Source organism: Strix aluco, chromosome Z, assembly GCF_031877795.1.
Source record: "Strix aluco isolate bStrAlu1 chromosome Z, bStrAlu1.hap1, whole genome shotgun sequence".
NCBI classification, from domain to species: Eukaryota; Metazoa; Chordata; class Aves; order Strigiformes; family Strigidae; genus Strix; species Strix aluco.
Window position 1 is genome coordinate 11,832,034 of NC_133971.1, and position 26,740 is coordinate 11,858,773.

The following is a 26,740-nucleotide window of genomic DNA, read 5'->3' on the forward strand; positions in this document are numbered from 1 at the left end:
TCTGCTCCCCCGTGGACCTCCATGGGCTGCAGGGGCACAGCCTGCCCCACCATGGACTGCACCAGGGGCTGCAGGGGAATCTGCTCTGGTGCCTGGAGCAACTCCTCCCTCTTCTTCACTGCCCTTGGTGTCTGCAGAGTTGTTTCACATATTCTCACTCCTCTTCTGGCTGCAGTTGCACAGGGGTGTTTTTACCCTTCTTAAATATGTTATCACAGAGGTGCTACCACCATCACTGATGGACTTGGCCTTGGCCAGTGGTGGGTCTGTCTTGGAGCTGGCTGGCATTGGCTTCTAGCAGCTTCTCACAGAAACCACCCCTGTAGCCCCCCCACTACCAAAACCTTGTGGTTTAAAACCCAATACACAGGGCAGTTATAGAAATTAAAAAGATGCATCACATGGGAAGTATAAAGCAGAGGCTGAGTTACTTGTTCTATTCAATTAATGCTGTAAAGAATTATCTGATATTATGGTTCATACTTTTGAAAGTATATTCTCTTTAACCTTAGGACCTTCAATTTTTAGTCTTGTTAAGGATGATTGGAGACTTACAGACTGAGAGTTCTTTGTTTCTTAATTGTGCAGGGCTGTTAGTGATATAAAAGGTCTTTTAATCTTGTTGCAGTTCTGTTAAGGTGATTGTTTTCTCAAAAAATTATAATTTTAAACCTATGTCAGAATAAGATCTCATTTCTCTAGCTTTACCATCACCATAACAATTTTACAACTCAGTCTTTTTTTTCTTGAAGGCTGGGAAAATAAACTGGGTTTCTTAGTGTTAAACAAAAGTAGATCCTCAAGCCTGTTGAAGTGAAACTGTGCTTAGTTGTTTATTTAGAAAGCTTAAGTATATAAATATTTAACATGTATCCGTATTACAATGTTTACATAGGTTACAAACAGGAGTTTTTATATACAGAAAACCAGTTTTAATTGTCAGACTTCATAGTTGCTTTTATGTATGTTTTTAATTTGTTGTAATGCTGTTTCTGTGGTCATAAATGTAATCTGTCATCTCAAAAGCAATGCTTAGTTTTGTCTGTAGAGTTCAAGAACGTATTTATATTGGAAATAAGGCAGTTGGCATTCTTGATTCAGCTGATTAACATTTTGTATGCTAAATAGATAATGAAGGAGTACAAATTTATTGAGGAAAATTGAGTTTCATTTAGGACTCCAATTGTGAAACCATAATTCATCCTCTTTTAATCGATATAAAATGTCTAGATCAATTTGAATTGTGGAATTTAACTACCTGAAATGAGTAATTTTCTCTTTTGGTGAAAAACTGAGAAAATACAAAAATGTTAGTACTCTGCCTCTGACTCTTTCAGACAACCCCATGGTTTACTTCACCTACAGCTGAAGACATCACTAGTTGTGTTTTTTCCTAGTTTGCTGTGCTTCACAGGAGAGGTAACTTGTTTAAAATCAAAATATTTCCTGTAATTCCTTAAATCTAGTAAATGTGCTTGTAATGATAGACTTAATGCTTGCTTTCTCTGCTGAGATTTCTGAAAGCAAAATAGTTTAATTGGTGTACCTTGATACTGCCTGTGAGTGGGTGTAATGCTATCTTACGCAGTGTAGCCTAATGAAAAATTAGTGTGGGGTGTTTAGATATTATGAATGGAAAATACATGTCTATATTTGCTGTCGTCTTTTCTTACGTGTTTTTCCTTCTTTTTAAATGTTCTCAGATTTTCATGGATCTCAACAGTGCTAGCAGTATTGTTTTGCAAGTCTTGACCCAAGCTACTAGTCAAGATACTGCAGTGTTGAAGCCAGCTGAGGAGCAACTGAAGCAGTGGGAGACACAGCCAGGTTTTTATTCAGTCTTACTGGTAAGATACAGTGGAAAAGTACTATTAAGTAAACTTTGGGTAATTTTGAATGTGGCTCTCTAGAATACTGTTGAACCATGACCTCTGTCTGAGAGAAGCCTTGAGTCATCATGCTCCAGCTACTGGTATCCTTATGCTGTGCTGTGGTAGGCATTGTCATCGCTGTTTCTCAAAGCAGAGTCTTTTCCCAGGTATTCAGGAGAAGGAGAAAATCCAACTTCTAGTTGCCTGAGGGAGTGGGCTCTAGTGCTAAACCTGTTGTTGGCCTAGTGTGAATTGTATAGTGGGAGGCCAAGAGGACCCTTGTCAAAGGAATTACCATTACTACCCCATGAGGCAGGGACACTTGTGTATACCAAGGCAGTAACCACCTTTTCTTCATTGTGGAGGTGATACATCATGATGTTTCATAGCAGTTCCCTCATGCTTTTCATTGGACTAAGTTTGATACCCAGCTGGGATTGCTTGCCTTCTCAGGGGAGAGAGACTCCCAGGGAGATGAGCACCCCACGCTGGTAGTAAGGTTCCTGAAATGGGAAAGGTGAATACTTCTAAAGGTACTACAACCATTGATGAAGTAGATACATTTAATATGGTGCAAGGTGATGAAAACATAGTCAAAGAAGGAGACCCAACTGTTTCAGAGAAGACACTTGGAAGTTAACAGTGTTGTTATTTTATGATTTCTATGTGTATGTTTATAATAGTCTTAAAAACACAGATAAACTGATTTTCCTACAAACATCTATCTTCAGTGCATAAGATGAATGATTCAGAGTTGTGGAGTGACATGTTCTAGTCTCTGTAGACACTCCGTTTTGGGGTTTTTTTGGAAAGTTGAAGGCAAGTTTGGAGATTTAGGGAAAGGGGTAAAAAAATGTTACTTGAGCTGTCAAATTGGGTTTTACCCAGTGCCTTTGCTGGTGATAGGTGATCTTGATAGAAAACAGCAGAAATTGCCATCGACTGGGCACTCTTTATTTTCTGGATGCTTGCTGTGAGAGTTTACAGCTCGGATTGTAGACAAGTTGAGTACTCACAGTTGTAACTGAAGTTGATGTGAGTTAGTTTTAAATATAAGGGCTAAAACTGCAGCATTTAAAAGGATCAAATGCTGTCAATTCTGTTAATGTGGTTAAATAGCCCTGTTTATGACACATCAGCCTTTCTTCAAGTGTGAAATGTAATCTTCCAAACTAAATAGAAGTAAAGAATCTCTGTTTCATCATAATCCAGAGCTTGATATACAGAACAAGAGTCACCATAAAGCACAGTCTGATAGGTGCTAACAACATGACAACAGGGTGCAGCATTTTGTTTAGAATTCCGGTAGCAGTTGGTGACCATCCAAAAACTATGTCCCACCGTTTGTGTTCTCCGTCTCTCTTTACCCTTTCTAACACTCAATATATCTCTTCTGCATTGTGATGGACAGTAACTAAAGTTTTTATGTCCATTTTCTTGAACCCTCTTTAAGAGCTGTTTCAGATTCTCATGTAGTAAAAGCTCCTTTACCAGGGTGAGGTTCATTCCTATGAGGACAGGTAACAAATATCAGAATAAAGTATAATTAGATTGTAGTAATTGGTAAGTCATGACAGGAGCAGAATAAAGTCACATCCCTTAATATTAGTAAAATTACAAACACAAATGTTAGTGATTGCTTACATCTATAGTCATATTATCCATCAACATAGAATCACAAGAGGTTTTTATAAAAACACACCCTTTACCAATATATATAAGTACAGTCTTTGAAGTCTCATCTGGATATATTTCAAAGTGACAAATATTTTGTTCTGTATTGAGATGAGTGTCTTGAGCCTTAATTGTATAACTTTCACAAATAAACCCCTGTTGTCCACGTACAGTACATACGTCCATATCAACAGTTTGCCATTTGTTCCCATTCCACTGGGCCCATGTTGCATCAGATAAAGTATAGCTCCATTATGCTTCAACCCTAGTGCAATGATAGGATATATAGGGTATACCAAAGCATTGTGTATGGTCAGTACAAAAACTGTCGTCTTATCGTCAGTGGGATTGTAAGTGAAATTAACCAGATACCACCAGGGTTGGAATTCCCTCACAAATTCCGTTACATTATCCCAAATCATCTTCCGAATTTCAGTAGGTAAGGTACCTTCTTCACCTTCTCATATAATTGCAGCTGCCATTGATTGTATCCATAACTGAGCTTGGATGCAACTAAGGGCTAGAGAGATGTTATTTTGCATTGTCCTTACTGCATCTTGTCACAACCCGGACTGGAAGCCCAGAGAGTCACAATGGTTCTGTGATCCTCTTGGGTTAAATTAAGGTGAAACAACACCAAACAACAAATGTTTTACTTGAGGTAGAGAACAATTTAAACTTGGAAAAGGATAATAAGCAATGTGGTCTCTTTATAAATCTATAAGAAAGGAAAGAAGAAAGAAAAGAGAGTCAAAGAAATCTAGTTACCACCCCTGGATCCAGTGTTGTCTCAGGTCCGGTAATCCTGGGTGGTGGGTGCACACACAACAGTTTTCTGTTTCCTTTTACGTTCATCTTATCAGCTGATTAGTATACTAGACAAAGAGAGGCAGGTATTCTATGAACTCATTTCCATGAGAGATGAGGAAAAGGTGGAGCATGGATTCTGTGCATGTGTTGGGGGGGGAATGGGGTACTTTAACCCTTTTGTCCAATTGAGTCAATAGTTGTGATCTCCCCCTACCACTTTTACCTTTTCCTCAGTTTTCATTTCTTGGGCAATTATCCAGTCATTAGCTCCATCTGGTGTTGGTTGTTTCTTTCCTACCACACTTTTAGCTCTTCTTTGAGGCTATAGCCATAAATTAAAGTGTAGGTCTTAACCTGATATGGTTTTACTCAGTCTACATCTCCTCCCTTCAAGGCTTATCTAAGGAATTTGGTTATACAACTGCAAGGAAGCAGAGCCATGCACCCTTCGATACTCTCTGTGCTTCCCTAGGCAGATAATTTATTCTGTAAACTAACCACCAAGGCCACAATTTGTCCTTGAGGTTTTCTGTGTCAAAGAATGTTTGAGACATTACTTCCTTTGGTTCTTTACACATCTACTTTTAACTGGTGGTTCCTTTCATTTGTTTCTTACCACTGAGGTGGTATGTCTGATAATAGCCACTGGTTAACTCCTAGAGCTAAAAGAGGATTGTAAAGGGTATTTCAGCCCTTTCAGGTCACTGATTACTGTGGCCAATTTATTAGCAAGCACCTCGGCATCTATGCTGTTTAAGACTCCTAGCCATGTTCCCAAGATGCCAGTTACATCTCTCTTTGGTTGCTGTGGAGAGATGAAAGTCTGTCCATGTAACCAGGCCAACCATCCTGTGTAGGATGTACTTAATGGGGAACAGGTAGGTTTAACAGTACAAATATTGGTCTGCATTGATAATTCCACCTGTTTGAGAGAGTAAGATGAGTTAAACAGTACTTGCTGTTGACCTGTGGTTTTGATCATGTAAGGACCACTGTTGAAGGTATAAGGGGTTAAACCATTAGGAGGTCGTGTTAGTATAAGCTTAGAAATTTATGGGGGTGTAGTTGCCACTGTTGTCTAGGTGGGTGTTATGTTAGGCTTGATAGTGTTTATCTTAAATTTAAATGTTAGTCCCAATTTATGATGAGCCAAGAGCAAACTGCAAGCACATGTTGTACTAAAGTAAAATTATGCCAACAATCTAATTTTTCAGAAGCACATAGTTTCTTATTTCCACCTCTTGGCTATGTATTATTTACAGAAATCTGAGTTGCTTTCTCATGTGTAGACCCCTTTACCATCCGACATCTTATCTAAATCTCTTCTCCTGCCTTTCCCCAAATTTGGGGAACTTTGCCAGAAATGTTATTCTGATCCCAGCCCCATTCATTTTCCAAATACACTTCAGTTCCATGCATAACTGTGGTGGACAGATTAAATTTCCCTTGCTAGAGTGTATTTCCATGCCTCCTGTGTATTTGATGTGAGCCTGAGACCATGGCCACTCTGGGATTCCTTGCCCACAAATCAATGGGAGTTGTATCAAGATCAAAGAAAATCTCGTATTGATTTTTGAATCTTTGGAGAGGGTCTTCATCTGACAAGATGACCTTCCACTGAGGTTCTTTTAGTGCTGATGCTGGTTTTACCCGAGTGTAGTGAATCCAGAGTTCAATTCCTTCTACCTTGATTGCAGTATGGGTGATCAGGAGGACTTGGAATGGTCCTTTCCACTTTTAAGAGGTTCATAGTTCCAAGTCTGGATGTGTACTGAATCTGGATGACAGGGATGCGCTTGAACATCTGGGGTGACTGGGGAAGCTAAAACAACAAATCTATGCAAAGATAAGAGTCCTCTTCCTGAAGATGTTGCGTATTCCCTTAAAACATGGTTTCCCATTATATGGCTGTCCCCTGGAAAAACAGTTATTTAGTAAGACCTTCCATATAGAATTTCATAGGGGATCACCTTTTCTTTGGAATTTGGTTGAATTCTTGTTCTTAAGGCTAAAGGAAGAGCCATTGGCCATTTAAGTGGTATTTCTTGGCAGATTTTACTAATTTGTCTCTTCAGACTCTGATTCATTCTTTCACTTACCCACTAGATTGTGATCTCCATGGGGTATGTAGGTCCCACTTGATTCCTATTATTTTGGATAGTTCTGCACAACCTCTGCTATGAATGAGGTCCTCTATCTGATGACATTCCCAATGGAACCATGAATCTGGGTATTATTTCTCCTAATAGGACTTTTGCTACCTCCCTAGCTTTGTTGGTGTGACAGGGAAAAGCTTCAGGCCATCCTGAAAAGGTATCAGCCAAAACTAGCAGGTACTGAGATCGTCTTGCTGAGGTAGTTCTGAAAAATCTATTTGTCAGTAGTCTCCAGGGCAATTGCCTCTTTTTTGGTCCCTAAAGGGGGTCTTTATATGAATGGGGGTTAGTTTGTAAACAGATCTTACACTTGTTTACCACTCTCTTAATTCCTGTTATCCTTATGCTGAGCACTTGGCTTCTCAAGCTATCTATAATAGCTTCTGTCCCCCGATGTGTTGCATCATGTTTATCTTCTGCTAGCTGCTTCATTACAGCCTGTGATACTATGACTTATCTATAGTGACCCACCACCCTTTGGGATTCCAATGAGCTTTTAATATGGCTGCCAACTGATTATCCTGGCTCTGATATTCAGGTGCCCCTTTAGGTAAGTTTGTTTGTCTGGATGCTATAACAACTAGGATGCTTTTGTCTGCTACCTCTTTGGCTATTTTATCTGCCAATTGATTTCCTATATTGGTTGGAGTATGTCCAAACTGATGGGCCTTGCAGTGCATAGTGGCTACCTCTCTCAGTAACTGAACACTTTCTAGTAATTGCTTGATAACATCCCTGTATTTGATTGGAGATCCCTGTGTTGCTAGTAGTGCTCTTTCCTTCCATATTGCTCCATGGGCATGTACCACTCCAAATGCATATTTGGAGGCTATGCAGATGTTGACCCTTTTTCCTTTTGATAGTTCTAATGCCTGTTGTAGTGCTCCCAGTTCTGCCTTTTGGGCTGATGTGTTTATGGGTGAGGGTTGTGCTTCCACAATCTTAGTCTGAGTCACAACTGTGTAGCCAACTCTTTGTTTTCCTTTGTGTATGTAAGTGCTCCCACCTGTAAATAATTCCTCCTCAGGGTCTTCTATCGGTGTGTCTTTTAGGTCTTTTCTACTTGAATAGACCTGTTTGGTTTGGAGACAATCATGTTGTAACACTTCTTTTCCAGGTACGGGGTCTAGAAACATTACAGGATTAAGGGCAGTAGTTGTCTTTGGTTCCACATCTTCTTGCTCTAGGAGGACCACTTGGTACTTTAACATCCTGCTGGGAGACAACCAGTGGCCCCTCTTGTGTTCCAGTTTGGAAACCACCATGTGAGGCACGTAAACAGTCACTTTCTTTCCCATTGTTAATTTCTGGGCTTCTTGAACTAGTAAAACAGTGGCAGGCATGGCCCTTAAACACGCTGGGCATCCTTTTCTAACATTTTCAAGCTGTTTAGAAAAATATCCCATGGCTCTCTTCTGTGATCCCATGGCTCTGAGTTAATATTCCCAGAGCTTGGTGTAGTCTCTCATGTACAAAGAGTTCGAAAGGTTTAGTTAAATCAGTCAAGCCCAGGACTGGGGCAGTCATCAAAGCCTTCTTTAGGGTTTGAAAGGCAGATCTGCATTCAGGAGTCCAATGCAATATCTTCTTTGATTCTTTGAGTGTTTCATACAATGGCTTCACAGTTAGTCCATAATTAGGAATCCACAGCTGGCACCACCTGACCATTCCCATAGTTCCCTCACTGATTGTGGTTCTGGTGTTTGGCAAATTGCTTCCTTCCATTCTGTTCACAGGCTCTGCTGTCCTTGTGAAATGGTGAACACCAGATATAGGACCTGGGTCTTTGCTATCTGTGCTTTTTCCTTGGATACACAGCAGCCAGATTGTCCTGGAAAGTTTAGCAGACTAATAGTTATTTGAATGCACTCATTCTGCAAGGGAGCAGCTATCAGAATGTCATCCACATATTGAAGAAGAGTTATATTTTCATTCTTTTTTTCTGTATTTCCAGTTCTTTTGCCAGTTGGTTTCCAACCAAGTAGGGCTATTTTTGAACCCTTGTGGCAATACAATCCAAGGGAGTTGTGTCTTCTGGCCTGTACTCAGACTTTCCCATTGGAATGCAAAGTGTATGACTGTCCAGCTCCAGAGGTATGCAGAAGAAAGCATCCTTTAAATCAATACTGTGAACCATTTATAACTTTCTTTCATCATTGTCTATAGGGTGTAAGGATTAGCTGCTATGGGTGCTATGGGTGTATGTGCTGCACTATCTGATTAATGGCCCTAAGATCTTGTACCAAACTGTACTCTTCCAAATGGGGCTTCATTACCAGCAAAATGGGAGTATTGTAAATTGATTGACATTCTACCAGCAATTTATATTGCATAAACTTATTAATTAAATTCTCCAATCCTCTTCTGATTTTAAAGGATATTGCTTCTGCCTTACCGGTCAGGTGTTAGGTTTTAGTTGTTTCTTACTGGTTCTGCTGCTCTTGATCTCCCTGGAATACTGGTGGCTGTGATGGAGTGACTGCATTTTCCACCTCTGCTGGAATCTCTTCCTCCACCTTTGGCTGATGTAACATAAGAACTTGGGCCTCCAGAGCCTTATTATCTGGAATATGTACCTGTCCATTCTCAAAAGTTATTCAGGCATCTAATTTGCTTAGTACATCTCTGCCTAGTAGAGGCATTGGACACTCCGGCATGTATAGAAATTGATGTGTTAACCACTTATTGCCTATTTTGAATTTCAGGGGTTGGAAAAATGGCCTGTTCTCCCTTTTCCCAGTGGCACTAACTACATTCACACTATCTTGATTAAAAGCTCCTCTACAGGTATTCAAGACACAATATGCAGCTCCAGTGTCTACTAGGAAATCTACTTTCTCATTTGCTAGCATCAGTGTAACTAGGAGCTCAGCTGAGGATGATTCCCCTGGTCCTCTTTATGTCTTGTCCAAAGTCATTAACATTGCAGCATGTTTGGGAAAGGTTCCACCCACTCTCTCCCTTCCTGGACATTCCCCTCTCCAGTGTCCTCTTTCCCTGCAGATAGCACACTGGTCCCTAGCCAGTGACTGGTGCTCGAACCTACCTCTTTCAATCCTGCCCTGGCCTCTGTAACCCCCTCTCTGTGTCTCTTGTTCTGTTAATTAATCTCCTTTCCCAGGATTGAGAAGACAATCACTTATACTTTCTAAGCTGCTTCCAACAATTTATTAAGGTTTCTAGAATCCTCCCCCTCCAATCCTTGAAGTTTCTTCTGGATATCCAGAGCTGTCTGCCCTACAAACAAGGTAACTAAATGCAGAGCATCTCCTTCCTTCTTAGGATCCAAATTTGTATATCTCTGGGCTGCAGACATTAACCGCAGGGAGAGGGAGACTAGTTTTTTGCTTTCTTACCTGATACAATTTAGACAGATTAATAGCCTTTGGAATAGCATGCTTCATGCCAAAAATAATTAATTTTTGGTATCTGGTTAATGGTTCTCCTTGAGCCAATTTCTTGGGATTCACAGAATCACAGAATCATCTAGGTTGGAGAAGACCTTGAAGATCATCTACTCCAACCGTTAACCTAACATTGACAGTTCCCAACTACACCATATCCCTAAGCACTATGTCAACCTGACTCTTAAACACCTCCAGGGATGGGGACTCCACCACCTCCCTGGGCAGCCCATTCCAACGTCTAACAACCCATTCTGGAAAGAAATGCTTCCTAATATCTAGTCTAAACCTTCCCTGGTGCAACTTGAGGTCATTACCTCTTGTCCTGTCACTTATTACTTGGTTAAAGAGACTCATCCCCAGCTCTCTGCAACCTCCTTTCAGGTAGTTGTAGAGGGCGATGAGGTCTCCCCTCAGCCTTCTCTTCTCCAGACTAAACAACCCCGGTTTCTTCAGCCGCTCCTCATAGGACATGTGCTCCAGACCCTTCACCAGCTTCATTGCCCTTCTCTTGAAACACTTGAGTAATTCAATGTCCTTTTTGTAGTGAGGGGCCCAAAACTGAACACAGTCATCGATGTGCGGCCTCACCAGTGCCGAGTACAGGGGTAAGATCACTTCCCTGTCCCTGCTGGCCACGCTATTTCTGATACAGGCCAGGATGCCATTGGCCTTCTTGGCCACCTGGGCACACTGCTGGCTCCTGTTCAGCTGGCTGTCAATCAACACCCCCAGGTCCCTCTCTGACTGGCAGCTCTCCAGCCACTCCTCCCCAAGCCTGTAGCGCTGCTGGGGGTTGTTGTGGCCCAAGTGCAGCACCCGGCATTTGGCCTTATTGAAACTCCTACAGTTGGCCTCAGCCCATCGCTCCAGCCTGTCCAGGTCTCTCTGCAGAGCCTCCCTACCCTCGAGCAGATCAACACTCCCACCCAACTTGGTGTCATCTGCAAACTTACTGAGGGTGCACTCGATCCCCTTGTCTAGATCATCAATAAAGATGTTAAACAGGAGTGGCCCCAAAACTGAGCCCTGGGGGACACCACTCATGGCCGGCCACCAACTGGATTTAACTCCGTTCACCACAACTCTTTGGGCCCAGCCAGCCAGCCAGTTTTTTACCCAGCAAAGCGTGTGCCCATCCAAGCCTGGAGCAGCCAGTTTTGCCAGGAGAATGCTCTGGGAAACGGTGTCAAAGGCCGTACTGAAGTCGAGTTAAACTACATCCACAGCCTTACCCTCATCCAGTAGGAAGGTCACCCTGTCGTAGAAGGAGATCAGGTTTGTCAAGCAGGACCTGCCTTTCAGAAACCCATGCTGACTGGGCCTGATCATCTGGTTGTCCCGCATGTGCTGTGTGATGGTACTCAGGATGAGCTGCTCCATCAGCTTTGCGGGCACCGATGTCAAGCTGACAGGACTGTAATTTCCTGGATCATCCTTCTGACCCTTCTTATAGGTGGGCGTCACATTGGCCAATTTCCAATCTGTTGGGACCTCCACGGTCAGCCAGGACTGCTGGTAAATGATGGAAAGCGGCTTGGCGAGCACCCCAGCCAGCTCCTTCAGCACCCTCGGGTGTATCCCGTCTGGTCCCATAGACTTGTGTGTGTCTATGTGATGCAGTAGGTCACTGACTATCTCCTCCTGGATTGTGGGGGGGTCATTCTCCCAGTCTCTGTCTTCTGGCTGAGGAGGCTGGATTCCCTCAGTACGACTAGTCTTGTTATTAAAGACTGAAGCAAAGAAGGCATTAAGGACCTCAGCCTTCTCCTCATCACTTGTTACCATGTTTCCTCCTGCATGTAGCAGGGGATGGATACTCTCCCTGGTCTTTCTTTTGCTGTTGACATACTTGTAGAAACATTTCTTGTTGTCCTTGATTGCTGAAGCCAGGGTAATTTCCAGCTGGGCTTTAGACCTCCTGATTTCTGCCCTGCATAGCCTCACAGCATCTTTGTAATCACTGTGAGTGGCTAGCCCCTTCTTCCAAAGGCTGTAAACGTTCCTTTTCTCCCTGAGTTGCAGCCAAAGCTCCCTGTTCAGCCAGGGTGGTCTTCTCTGCCGCTGGCTTCTCTTACAGCACCTGGGGACAGCCTGCTCCTGAGCCATTAAGACTTCCTTCTTAAGGAGCGCCCAGCCTTCCTGGACCCATATACCCTTCAGGACCATCTCCCAAGGGATCCTGTCAAGCAGGTGCTGAAACAAGACAAATTCAGCCCTTCTGAAGTCCAGGATGTCAGTTCTGCTTCCCCCTCTCCTGGCCTCTCTAAGAATAGAGAACACTATTATTTCATGATCGCTGTGCCCTAGTCATCCTCTGACTGCCACATCATCCACCAGTCCTTCTCTGTTCACAAAGAGGAGATCCAGCAGGGCACCTTCTCTGGTTGGTTCTCTCACCAGCTGCATCAGGAAGTTGTCTCCCACACATTCCAGGAATCTCCGGGACTGGTCCCACTCTGCTGTGTTGTATTTCCAGCAGATGTCTGGGAAGTTAAAGTCTCCCACAAGAACAAGGGCAAGTGATTGTGAGATTTCTCCTAAATGCCTATAGAATATTTCATCCACCTCTCTGTCCTGGGTGGGTGGCCTACAGTAGACTCCTACTACAACATCTGCCCTGTTGGCCTTCCCCCTGATTCTAACGCAAAGACACTGCACCCTGTCTTCACTACACTTGTACTCAAAGCAATCATAACAGTCCTTAACATACAGCGCCACCCCACCTCCTCTCCTTCCTTGTCTATCCCTCCTAAAGAGCTTGTAGCCATCAACTGGCGCACTCCAGTCATGGGAGACATCCCACCATGTTTCTGTAACAGCCACTACATCGTAATTTTCAGGTTTCATCATGGCTTCAAGCTCCTCCTGTTTGTTACCCATATTGTGTGCATTGGTATACATACACTTCAGATGGGCTGATGTCTTGCCCCCTTCCCCCTTCAAGTCTAGTTTAAGGTTCTGTCAATGAGCCCAGCTAACTCCTGCCCCAAGATCCTCTTTCCCCTCTGGGACAGGTGCATCCCATGTAATGCCAAAAGTCTGCAAAAATCCTGTATACCAACCCATGATTGAAAAATCCAAAGCCCTGCCGGTAACACCAGTCTTGGAGCCACAGGTTCATCTGTTGAGTTCTCCTGTATTCTTCTTCATCCATCCCCCCAACTGAAGGGATGGAGGAGAACACAATTTGTGCCCCTGACCCCTTAATCAGTTTCCCCAAGGACCTGAAATCTCTCCTCATTGCTTTAGGACTTCTCCTGGTAATGTCATCACTACCTACCTGAAAAACCAAGAGCGGGTAGTAGTCCTTGGGTCTCACTAGAGCAAGGAGTTTTGCCTTGAGGTCCTTGACCCGGGCCCCAGGGAGGCAGCAGACTTCCCTATGAGTCTGGTCTGCATATTGGGCCTTCAACACCCCTTAGAATGGAGTCACCCACTACACTGACTCTTCTGGGGTTCTTTTTAGCACTGGTTTTAATACCTGGTCCAGAACGACCTGGTCTTGGTGGACCTTGGTCTTCCTCCTTGTTTGTCTCATTCTCTTCCTCCTTCTTCACTCAAAAGTTCCAGGGCCCCAAATCTATTGTGAAGGGACACCATGAAGGGTGAGGGAGGTCGGGAGAGGATTTTCCTGCCTCCCTGAGTGGGGACCTGTTTCCAGCCTCCGCCATCTCTCTGGTCCCCTCTTTCTGCCTGGTAGCAAGAGGGTGAGGGATCACCTGCCGCGTTTGGAGCCTCCATTTGCTCCTGTTGCTTCAGGGGTGCTAGGGTGTCACTCCACCAATTAATCTCCCTTTCACACTCCCTAATCCTTCTTAATCTTGTGACCTCTTCTTTGAGTTCTGCCACCAGGCTGAGCAGGTCATCCAGCTGATCACAGCGCACACAGGTGCTGTCACTGCTGCCCTCTGGCAGGACTGACAGGCTCAGGCACTCCCTGCAGCCCGGGACCTGGACCGCTATGTGTTTGCGTGGCAGCTCCATCTGGGTCACCACATTCTGTCTGGTGGTGGTTTTGACGCAAGTGGAGACCATGGTTCAGTCTACTCGTGGAGGACGATAAGATGAAACTATCTCAGATAAGTTCTAGACTCAGATGGACTGTGCCCTGTCCGCTCGCCCTGCCTGCGCAACTGCCACACCGCAGCCTTCTGCCGTGCCAGGCCCCGTTCTCCAGCCCTGTTCCCCCGCGCTCCCTGGCGGCTGCTCTTGTACATGAGGGGCGTGGGGCGTTGTCTCTCTGGTCTACGCCCACTCTGAGTCCCCCCTGCCCTCATTCGCAGGTCACTCTTCCCACTCGGGGTGAGGTGACTTGAGGCTCTCCCGCTTCCCTGGGCTTCTGCCTTCTCGTCTTGCTGTTTTGCTGTGGGTTTTTGATGCTTTCAGAAGGGTCCCCTGCTGCTATCCTCCTCTTCGGAGCCCCTCTCCTTAGCAACTTCCATCGGGATCCACTGGTGGGAAGTGATCATTTGCAGTTCCTGGTTGGGCATTCTGGGCAGGTATCCTCTCAACCTCCTCTTTTGCTTTAGCTACTACCATAGTTCTTTCGTCAAGAGTTAACAAAGTGTCTAACAGCACTTGCATATCATTCCGATCTGGATCTTGAGTTCTAATTATGGTTTCAAATATTTTCACTACCTTTTCCGGATCTTCTCTGTGTGTCCCTGCTAATTCGTTCCACAATCTCAAGTCGTGAAACTTTAACTGTCACTGGCCCTTGCCAAAGAGGGGCTTGCAGGACCTCCTCCCTTTCTGTGTCCTAAGTTCCATCCTTCTTGTTCTCAGTTCTACAGGACTAATCCCTCCTCCTTCATCAGAACCGGAATCATTTTCTGCTTCTCCCAGTCTCTCTCACCTTGGCAACTGCTGTACTCTGTCCTGGGGCTACCAATAAATCCATGTCCTCTTCCCCTGAATTTCCATACTTAATACAATGCTTTCTGATACTACAGGCCAAACAACACCTCTTTAGTTTCTTTTCTTGATCGTTTTCTAAAGCTAAAACCATAGGGTCACTTGGCAACGTACCACAGTCCTTTTGCTATTCTGGTTGATTTTGCAATGAAAAGAACAAATCAACATAAGGCACTTGCATTTCCCTTCCCTCTGACAAAACAACATTAATTGTAACAGAGTATTATACTTCAAGGTTCCATTTTTTGGCCACTTTTCTTGATCTTCTGATATGTAAAATGCCTGCTAATGATTACAGTATTCAACTAATTGTTTTCTGGGAATGGGATCACTTCTGACATCCTCCAATGTTTTAATATACATCTCAATGGCAATTTCTTTAAAATACCCCTCTCAGACCCCTTAGATGATTGACTGGACCCCATATTAGAACAAACAAACAAGTCACACGCACAAACACTGCACTATCTAGCAAAAATGTACAAATTGCAGTTATGAGCTCAACAGTAACCAATACCCTGGCTGTCACTCCAGCTGCAAGCAAACCTTTGTTCATACAGCTGCCACTCTGTGCAATCAAGCCTGGCTGTTACTCTGTGCAATCAAGTCTTTATTTTTGTCCAGACCCCCCTTTATATCTCTTAAAGCCTGATCCAGCGGAAAAACATTTCACAGGAATATCTTTCAGTAATGCCATAACAAATCCTAGGGGACTTGCTCGAAATTCACCAGACCAGGGGATTGGAGGATCTCCCTGTAAAACCTTCAGTGGTGCCAAAGTCCTCATGATCCCATGACTCCATCGAGCATCAGAAGCGCTGTCCCCTCTATGTCATCAAAATTGTCACCGAAATTGGGAGTGAACCTCTTTAACAGCAATGTAGCATTAAGAAGTAGGCATTCTCTTTATTGCAGCGCTGGATGCACAGGGAATCGCTCTACCTAATGTGCCCACCAAAAGACAAAGGCACACTCATTATATACAATAAAAGAAAAATATTCATGTAATTTCTGAGAAGTACCCGCCTATTTTAGGGAATCTAATGCATATGTTAATACATTGCACAAGCGTACTAAAATTTGGGGAAGGGTTGCTGAGGGGCTTCCAAGGGGTCTTCGGTGGTCTCTGGTGGTCCCTAGTGGTTGTTGAAGAGGTGTTTCTTAGTGTCCTTTCCATGAACTCTTGAGTTTTTCTTTTATGTAAGTCTTGTCTTGGCTCATTGCTCTGTCTGTAAAGTTTCTCAGGTTTCTTATCTTGGTTTCCACAGTTGTCTGCCCTTCCCAGGATGTACCCATGAGAGTTGCAAAAATTGTGTCCTTGAGTGCATTCTTTCCTGAAACCCCTTACATTCTTTCTCGAGGCCCCTTGCAACACTACTAGGTCACTGTTTTGCAGTCAACATTGGTAGTCAGGATGGTTCTTGGCACATATAAAGATAATGAAGAAATATCCTGGAAACTGGATTCTGACTAGAATAAGAAATTATTTTGCATTGTGCAGTGCCACAGACTTCTGAGCTGTGACATTAAAGAGTGTAACAAGTGGTTGGTCCTAGGAACTATTACCCTTTTATCCCCTGCTCAGCTGGATGAGATTAGAAATATATTTGGCCTATATGTTGGGGTTTTAATACCTCAAGTATTAGGGCTAGTGATAAACATCTTTTTAATCCTTAAAAATTGATGTTTAACACATTCACTTATCTGTTAAATGCTGACTAATACATTTTGTTTATATACACCTGTACATACAGAGGTGTGTGTATTTATACATATGCCAGTGCATGTGCTGATACAGTTTCTAGCATGTCTGGTGTGTGTTGAGTGGTTTATAACTGAATCTTTTTTTTTAAAACAGAATATCTTTACAAATCATACCCTGGATGTGAATGTAAGATGGTTAGCTGTGCTGTACTTTAAAAATGGAATTGATCGCTACTGGAGACGGGTTGCCCCACAGTAAGTTCTGATTTTCTTCTACTTAACCTTCTACAGTAGGTTTTGTTACAACTTGCCAAACTGGAAAACAGTAAATTCCTTGGTTGATAGAAGTTACTTTAGAATTCATGGTGAAACTGTTAAAAATGATTTAACATTAGGGCTCACTAATGAACCCTTCTGTTTTCATGTTACTTCTTACAGCTATGTTCATGTTTTACTTTTGAAGACTTAAGTTTCAAGGCTGTTTTGTAGCCTTGAAGTGATTTTGAAGTGATGTCATAAGTATTATAATGCGAACATCTGGACTTTCTGATAGTGGCAGACGTGAAAGGTAGGAAGTCTCTTGGAGAGATTATTAGGGCACTATTGCATTTAAACTGATGCATAATTCATATAGATTGTGTACATGAGAGAAGCAATAGCTGTCATGATAGCAAGTTCTGATCTTCATTTTTTTGTTGTTCTGATAACGCATGACAAACACTTCCAAAAAAGCTAAAAATCTAACCAGTATTCTTAAGCACCACATCATTTACTTAAGTTATAAATAGTGCCATCATAATTCGTAATACCTGCAGAATTATATACTTCTCAGAGTTCTGTGTGAAGTTTTTTCTTTTTCCTTTAAAAAGTAAGTGTAATCTCAAAAAGAGTTTCAATTTTCCTTTGTTGTTTTCAGAAACTAAGAAGGACCTGGAAGTGTTCAGTTTGTCTCTTAAATGCTAGTCATATAAATAGGTGGGACATCACTGTCAGGTAGGGTGTAAGTTGGAATTCCAGGTCCAGTGTTTTATGGATGTTTAAATATTTTTAGTTTAATCTAAGCTAGTTCACAAAGTATGCCATAATTTTCATTGTGTTCTTTTTTTGAGATAGTTTAATGTATTTTGCCTTACATTGTAAGGTTTTCCAAAGGTCTGCCAAAAGAGAGAAATTGGTGAAATTCTGCATCTGTAGGACACTTTGTAGACTCCTTTGTTACTATGTAAAACACTAGAGTTTTTGTATATGTGGATCAGTATACAGTTGTGAAACACCTGCAAGTGTTTGGATTGTCTTTTTTGTGAGAGGAAAATACCATCTTTTGCAAGGAAAATGTCATGTATCTTTGACATTTCTGGTTAAGGTGATGAGGTAACGCTGCTTACATTACTGGTACTTAGCAAGCATTATTTTAAGCAATTAAAATGTATTGTTTCAATTTGTTAATGTTTTTGGATAGATACTAGTAGCACTTCTGGTGAAAAAACCATGGTTCATTTCCTGCAGAAGTAATGACTGCAATTTTACTGTTTGAACTGAGGTAAAAATTGAATAACAGTCTTTCAATATACTTTTCCTGTTGCAAATCTAATGTGACTGGCTATTATTAAAGATTCCATGGCATAAATCTATATTAAATTTCCAGTATAACTCCAGTTCTTCCCCATTTATAATTTTTCTGTCATAAATTTAATGCAATTAAAGTATGAAATAAATTTTAAAAAATTATTGGATGCTGTTAAAGATTCCATGTAGTAAATATGTATTAAATTTCCACTATGTCCACTTGTTTTTCCATTTTTAATTTTCTTTCTAAACTTATATGTCACATCTTGTCAGTATTTTGCACTCACCCACCCAGGTCACTTTTCTCTTAGCAGAATATGTTGAGGGCATTTTGAGAAATGCTGCTTTTAAACTGTAATTTCTCAGTTTATTGTTTTGTGAACCAATCGTACTTTGGATAGCATGATTTTTGAAGGTTTCATTGTACAGGCTGAATTTTTGTTCTTTCAAATTTCTCATCTTTCATCTTGTCTCTCGCATCAGCAGCTGTCCCATGTCCATCATGGGAGTACCTCACAGCTTTTTCTGATCTATTCAGCCTGCTTGAGCAGATGTTGGATTTGGAGGTGACTGGTTTCTACTGCCTTTTGAAGGAAAGGATTGATTTTTCATACCTGTGTTTTTGTCAGTGGGATGCTAACTCAGGTCTATCTGCTTTACTCAGCTACTGATTTTCACAAAATCTAAGGAAAAAAATCACATCATGGCCAAATGTATTTTAAATTTCACCAGTAGCTTGAAGAATTGTGAGAATTAGAGTGAGGTTCTTGCAGACAGATTATATATTCATAGAGCATTAATTCCGTAGTAATTCAGGGTGAAATACAGTTCTTCTAGAACTATTTGTCTTGAATATTTATGTACTTGTGGAGAACTTTCAATCATCAAGAACTTACTGGGAAAGTTAAATGCCTCTATTGTACAAGTGTGCTGAAGTTATTTTCAGCTGAATCAAGCAGGACTAGCTTTACTCATCTGCTGAGTGTTCGTGGTTTCTCAGCTGCTACTACTGCAAAGCAGGATAATGTTGAAATTGTGAACTCTTTGGACAAGTTCAGTACTTGAGTGTTTCGTTATGCTAATGTACATAGCAACAGAACAGTGAATACAAACAACTTTTTGGTAAGAAAAAGTGATCCTTCTAAAATATTTTGCTCTTTGCACATGTTCACTGATGCTGTTTGTCCTATTCATGTTACTTATTACCTACCTGCCTTGGACTTCAAGCAGCATTTTCCAGTGAGAGTGATTTTAGAGATGGGCCTGTGAACTCTTCCCCTCCTGCTTTCTCAGACTGCTTTCCAGATTGCTGTGGAGAAGAGCCTAGGGTTGTCATAGCCTCTTTTCAGGCACAATTTGGCCTATTTTTTAAAATTTGTTGTCAGTTTCCTCCAAAGGTGCTCTCACTTCATGATTTTGTATATGTGTTTATTTTCTTCAGAAATGGCTTTTCTTGATTTTGAGTATTATTAAGAGTTCTTTTTCTTGAAAGTGTTTTTGATTTTACAGGGAGTTACTCTTAAATTCTGTCTGTTGTGGACTTTGTTCTCTGGTTTGATTACTATGTTGGCAACTTTAGTAATACTTCTCAAATCCATGTTTTCATTTGTTTGAAAACTATAACTCTTTGGATTTGGATTTCTGGTTTGCAAAATAATAGTCGTCTTTTTAAAAGCTCAAAAATATCTTTTAAAATATTTGGATATGTGTTTCCCCATACCACCAACGCAAAAAACCATCAGAAACTTTGCAATTGTAAATTGTGAAAGACTACAACATAAATACTTAGAAGTTCATCTTTAGAAAGACTTGTTTTAACTTTTCATTTGGTGTAATTCGCTGTTGAAGGCAAAGTGTGTTGAATGATACACATTCTTCTTAACTTCTAGCCTGCCTATGACTTTCGTATGTGGGCCTTTCTTGCACTGTATGAAAGGAGGACAGAGGCAGTGCTGCCTGCGGCCGTGCCTGCGCCTGCTGTGAGGGCGACCCGGTGTCGGGGTCCCCTCTCCAGCAGATGTCACTGCCGGGTTACCTACACGGTAAATCCTCTGGTGAACCGCTAGAGATTTCCATTCCCGTCACATAATGCAGTACACCACTTGCGTCTGCATTGATTTCTTAGATATTTTTTCATTACTTTTTGCCAACTTTGCTTATCATAAGCTTCTGTATTTGAGGCATTCATCCTCATGAGTCTACTTCTTTTCCTTTGTTTTGTTTGTAATGGCAAAAGCTTAATTACAGCAGTTTTATTTATAGTAAGTAAGGAATTGAACGCTTGCTGCTCTTGGAATATATGTAAGATACGATTAATGTAAATATGAAAAACTAATTAAGGCAAGGGGCCTCATGAGTGCACAAACAAGGTAGCCGAAATAGTGTAGTATAACAGGTTTTTCTTTTTACAAACCAGGTTTTAGGTGCTTTCTGTTATCCCTGAAAGTGAGTCACTGTGCAAACTACACTTAATTGAGATTAGATTTCTTAATTGCATTAATAATAGCTTTCAAGTTTTAGAAACCACTTAAAGTATGTCTGTATGTGTGGAAATGATATACCACATTTTTAATTAAAAAATAAAAAGGAGCACAGAGATTTATTTCCCTAAGATGTCATCATGTGGCTTTAGATTAATAGCTGAAATAGTTCCCTGCAGAAGAACTTACTGTTGCAGAAATCTTTGTAAACTTTACACAAAATGTTGTTGGGCGTAATTTAATTTTATGTAAAAAATATCTTAAAGCCTGTCTTGATAGTCATTTAAATGTGGTACCTGAGTGCTATAAATTACTTTTGAAAATAAGACCTAGTGTGCCGTTCTGAGTCACGAGTGAAACAGTAAATTGCCCCCCCTTGTGTACTATATTTAGAATGATAAGTCTTTGATTTAAGAGATAGTGAGTACTTGTTATATACGGGGGGGGGGGGAAGTTAAAATATTGTTGCAAATGTTTGATCTTAGGGTAGATCTTACCTCTGTTTTTTATTATTTTGAGATGAATATTTAGTACTTGTCTAGATTAGTGTAAAAGCTGTGTTTTATGGAGCTTTGGGCATCATTTTAAATCTCATTATATAAAACTACTAGGTTAGTATCTATGCCTGAGGTCAGACAACAGGAAGTGGTTGTGTTGGTGTGTTTAATCTTTTTTATTTCCAGCTCCTAGACTTCATTAAGATGTGATGAGTGCATGCGTACTTCTAAATTGTTGCAATGTCAGGTGAAACACTCATCTAAACAACCCTGCGTAACAACTTAAGTCTTTGTATGTACAAGAAACAGCTTTCTAGGTGCTATCAGTGAATGAAAGTGCATTTTTTTTTTCTGATTGTGTAATCTATAAGTATCAACAAAGCCTTTTTAAAAGCAGTTTGTTTCCTTCCTGGAACTTAAAATTACATGGGTCATATAAAGTCTGTAGTAGTACAGGAGTGATGTATGATACTGTAACTTTTAGTCTTTAACTGATAGAGGTCACTTAAAAGGAAATATAAAGATAGCATAAAGTTGCACTTGATCAAAAATTAATCTTTGTGGGTTAGAATTTATCCTTCTTACTAGTTTTCCCTGCATCTTTGAAGATTCAAAGGTATAATTTTCAAAGGATCCATATTTTTAAGTGTAGCTATATGACTTGCTTGTAGAAAAGGATTTGTGGTAGAAAAGGATTATTGCTTTTGCCAAAAGCTGTCATCTGATACTGTGATTGCCTTGTGCCGAGCACCTTTTTGTCATTATACATAGTATACATCGGCAAAGTCATGCTCAAGTCATCAATCCCCACAGTAATAATTGTATAATGACTGTCTAATAACAATCAGTTTATAGTTTGTACAGTTTTCCCTTATTTTCATGATATATCTGTGTACCTTACTCTGAACTTTCTCTTGCCATTTGTGTTTTCAAAGGTCACATCAAAACCTGAGGTTAAAAGGCCTCATAAATATTTGTCTATTTCACTGTTCCGTCTCTCTTTAAATATCTTTGAGATAGTGGAAAGACAAGGGATTTTGTCGTGTGGTTTATCAAACTGAAATACATTAGTTCCAGGAAAGTTATGTATAAAAGCAATCTTCATCCTGTCAAACACAGATGCACAAATGGAAATGATCATTTAGTTTCAGTCTAGTAATAGTGACAAAATAATTCTAAATATGAATTAATAGTTGTTTTAATTGAAAGTTAAATAATATTCTAATATATTTTGACAGTGCTCTTTCTGAAGAGGAAAAAGCTACATTGCGTGCTGGACTCATCGCCAACTTTAATGAGCCAGTGAATCAGGTTAGTGGTGAACGATTATTACTCTCCCAGCAAATGCTTTTAATGGTGTATAATTTGGTTTCTCTCTTTACAAAGTGTTTAATAATAATAATAAAGTTGACAAGTTGCAGTTTACATGTTGCCTTTCAGACAGATCTTTATGTTGCAGTGAGATTTTTCTCCACAGATCATAATTCGTAGAATCCAAAATCATAGAATCATTTAGGTTAGACACAACACATTTTTTGTTGGAGTGGCAGTTTATGTTGTCCCTCACTGGTTATGCAACCGCTTGGTGAAATGGCTTAGGGAATGGATGTAGCCCAGAAAACCCCCCTTCTTTCCTTGAGTGGTTTTTCTTTTTTCAGCTGTATCTGTTCTCTGATCTGACTCCCAGTATAGCCATAGAAGGAAGTGTGGTGGTGTAGCAGGAAGGAGCTGTTGAGAATGCTGCATAAACCCACCTAAGCAGTATTGCTGTCACATGTCTAATCACAGCATTAATGAATTTAAATAGGCACAATAAAGCTTCAGTATGATAGTGTCTTGTCTTACATACAGTGACTAAATTTAACCTACAGTTTTGATTAAAATAAGAATTTATAAATTGAGTATAGAGCTAATGTTAGGGGCTCAGAATATGCATATGCTAGATGATTCAGTCTTCCTTCTGCAAACTTATTCTTGCTCATGTAAGTATGAGATTCTGCAAGGAAGTATTTGCTAATATTTTAAGCCAGGTCTTAAAGAACCTTTCCAAGAAAATACAGAAATTATTTGCATAAGGTAAAACTTAAAAAGAAAAGGTATAGCAAACAAATAATTCTGCAGACAGTTAAGTTTCGACTTTTCAGGGTTCCTCGATGGGATTAATGTTATTTGTAGGATTAGAGCAGTGTATCAAAATTAGGGTAATGTAGTCTTTGTAGAAGACCTTTGTGCAATGACAATATTGAGTAGAATTTTTTTATTTCAAGTGGAATTTTTTAAAATGCTAGTCGGCATAGAAAATATCTTTAAATTTTTAGTGCAGGTCTAGTTTCAATATGAAAAATGGGACCAATTATTACTTATTCCATGTCATGTTGCACCATAAAGCGTGTCATTTATGCTACTACTAAGGAGTATAAAATTTATCAAATTTTTAATTTGGAAGCAGTTGCATGATATTTACATTTCTAAAAACCTAATGTTAACTGCATTGTATGTAAAACAATTCAACCTTTTAATAATTTTTCCATATCGCCATTAGTATTTAATCAGTTTGCTAAGACAATAGTATGGTATATTTTATAGTTACAAATTCCACTGCTGATGAAACAGTTCTGCAGTTCTGAGACTATAGTTGCAGGCTGAGATTGGAACCTTTTTAACTGACATTTTAAAGACTATCAGCTTTATATATTTTTTTTTGTGTGTCCTTATGATATTTTTGGGATGTAGTCTTTTAAGATGTGAAGGGCTTTGTTTTATGCTAGCAGCCTGCTCCTAAATTTGGTCAAACAATTGTTGTGATATCGAAGTATGTTTACAGAGTCCATTTCCCCTTCCTTCTCCCTTGCTCCCCAATCTGTGTTGTACATATTGTGAGGTTTCCTTTCAGAGGCAGCTTTCATTTAGTCCCCAGTCTGCTTGATATGCCTGAGTTTTGATATCTTGTGTTCCTGATAAGTGCTCTTTTCCAGTTGCAGATACTTCATAACACAGTTGCTATCTGCTTGTGCTTTCTGCATCACCGAAGGTAGAAAAATTGACCCTTGTATCTATAAAAAGAAAAAAACAACCCAAAAATATAAGAATTAGACATAGTTTTGAGATGTGATGATACAGTCTGACTTCTGAGGAGGGGAAGAAGAAAAACAGAACATACCGTCTGTTGGGAGCATAATTTCCATGCCCTCTGAAGATACTTACCATATGGGGGGAACAGAGGAAGAAAATATTCCTTGAAATGTATGACAGCAGATCTTTTTTCACTGAAAAAGCCAGTCCTCTAGGGAGATGTACTCTTGGCATCCCTGGAGAGGTTGCTTCTTGTATCACATATGGAGAAGAGTTTATTTGCTCCCTCCTGCCAATCGACATCGCTTGATCCAAAAATAGATTAGAGTCTCAGCTCTTCCTTGCTCTTCCTCAGTGTCGGTTTTCTGAAGCAGTTTTTCTCCCTAAGCAAGTGAGTAGGAATGAATATTGTAGGAAGTTTTGCATGGTGGTCAGACTTCAGATGAAATGTCGAAGGAAGCAGTAAAGGAGGACATGGCTATTCCTTCTTATGCCTGTAAATTGCTTGGATTCCTTTTGGTAGCATAAGAAGGTAACTTCTTCCCTAACCTGGAAGTGTGGTGGTGGTTGTAAGGGTATGTTGAAGGTGAGAGCATCTTCTTCATTAATCCAATCAAGGACCTTTTCAATGTGAAAAGAGTAAGAACAGGGAAACAAGAATATTAAATTCTGGGATATTCGAGGTGGGGTTATGAGACACTATAACACTATACAAAATTTATTAAGGAATGTTTAGAGGAAGGGAGCTGTGTAGTAGCAAAGTGGGGAATAGACAGAAAGAGGGTATAAAAGGGCCGGTCATGTGTAAACCATGACTGGTCAGTACCTGTGTCTCAACAAACCCTGCACCTAAACACCACTGTCTGTCCTGTCTTCTGATTGAATCCTTCACAGCCTTTCTATGTAATTTCACTCTGTTCATTGTGTGTGCATGCTGCAAGGACTAGGTGCCAGCTACTGGCAAGACTGGTGTGAGTGGGATTTGGTGCCAGCCACCAAAGTCAGGTGGTGGGGGTGGTATAGGTGCCCCTAGACTGTGGTGTGAGGACCTGGAGTGAATGAGACTCTCAGCTTCAGACACTGGGACAGAACTGTGGCTTACAGGCACATGTGCCTGAGGGGAGGGAATATCTGTGTCTAAAAGCTAAAACTCAGGTATAGCAGAAATAAGGGTAATATATATTCATCAGTCTCTGTAGAAAGTGATAGAAAAGATCACAAAGCAAAAAATGGTTCTCAAATATTTCTTCATTTATGTGATTTCTAGAACAAATAAGTTTAGTGGTCTTTATGTAGAATTTAAACAAGGTAGCCAGCTTAGCATTTTATATAAATATTTACTATAAACATAAAATAGAAGAATTTTTTCTCCACGTCTATTTGTATTCAGCAAACTTAAAAATAGTTTGAGAAAAAACACAGTTCTAGCAATCCATATTAGGCTTTTTGATTCAGGTTTTATTTGCCTGTTAATTTCTGCATTGTACATTTCCTAAATGATCTTTGACTTTGTGGTATCTATGTCATGTTTTTGCTTTTTTGCAGATAGCAACTCAGATATCTGTACTGATTGCTAAAGTTGCCAGGGTGGACTGCCCAAGGCAATGGCCAGAACTTATACCCACTCTTGTAGAATCTGTGAAGGTCCAGGATGATCTTCGACAACACAGAGCACTACTTACCTTTTATCATGTTACAAAGACCCTGGCATCCAAACGGCTTGCTGCAGATAGGAAACTTTTCTATGATGTAAGTAATGTGATGCAATGTTGTAGAGCGTGCAAACCACATATTGTACATGCTTGCCACTTCCCATGGTTAGCTGGCAGTGCATTAATGGCAGGTATGTTGACTTTAATGTCCTGCCTTTGAAACAGAAGTGCTCTTACTTTGGTGCATATACGTACAGTATGGAGTAACTGGAAGTCAGTTTCTAGGGAAATGTTTGAGATCTTTATTTATTTTGCATGCAGCTTGAGTGTTACTATAATAACTTGTGTTAAGAAGCAGAGCATCATCTACAGAACAATATCTGCATATCAGCCTTATGTTATCATGCCATGCAGCAGATCTTATTATATTATATATAAATTTGGAGTGGTTTTGGAAGTGTGCTGTGGATTCGTAATTCAATATAGTCTTTAAAAAATACTGGGTTTTAGTCTTCCATCCCACAGTATTTTTGGTTTTTATCATCAGTGGGAATGCGTTTGGGGTTTTTCCAGATCAGCTTCTTTCTCCAGGTTAATTAAAAGGCAAGATGTGAATGCAAATGCCAAATCTTGTCTCATGCAGTTTACATTCTCCAGTTGTAAGAATCCACTGATTAGAACACAAATTTACCTTTGGCTTTAGGCTGTTGCATCTCCGATCTCATTTGGAGTTAGGCAGTGATGTAGTACAGTTAACAATTCAGTGAGTTAAACATCTTTTCCAAACATGTTGCATTTGAATTTCAAAATTTTATTTTATTCCACCATTTTAAAGAAAATATTATAGCTCAGATAATGAAGACCATTTCTGAGAGTTTACCATTGTAAGAAAAAATTTTCTGGCTGTATGATTATTAAAGTAAAATTTTAATTGTCA

The 26,740-nt window shown here is 40.5% G+C and overlaps 1 protein-coding gene and 1 pseudogene across 5 annotated transcripts in view; one reads left to right on the forward strand and one right to left on the reverse strand.

Moving 5' to 3' along the window:
• Positions 1 to 26,740, forward strand: part of IPO11 (importin 11) — a 115,525-nt gene that overhangs the window by 8,296 nt on the left and 80,489 nt on the right. For all 5 annotated transcript variants that reach the window (XM_074812516.1, XM_074812518.1, XM_074812517.1 and 2 more), the window contains exons 3-7: positions 1,338 to 1,419; positions 1,704 to 1,847; positions 16,691 to 16,791; positions 22,318 to 22,390; positions 25,697 to 25,900. In XM_074812516.1, the coding sequence (XP_074668617.1) occupies positions 1,710 to 1,847; positions 16,691 to 16,791; positions 22,318 to 22,390; positions 25,697 to 25,900 (516 nt within the window). In that variant the 5' untranslated portion in view covers positions 1,338 to 1,419; positions 1,704 to 1,709. The remainder of the gene's footprint in view (positions 1 to 1,337; positions 1,420 to 1,703; positions 1,848 to 16,690; positions 16,792 to 22,317; positions 22,391 to 25,696; positions 25,901 to 26,740) is intronic.
• On the reverse strand, positions 3,044 to 7,854 carry LOC141918443 (uncharacterized; annotated as a pseudogene).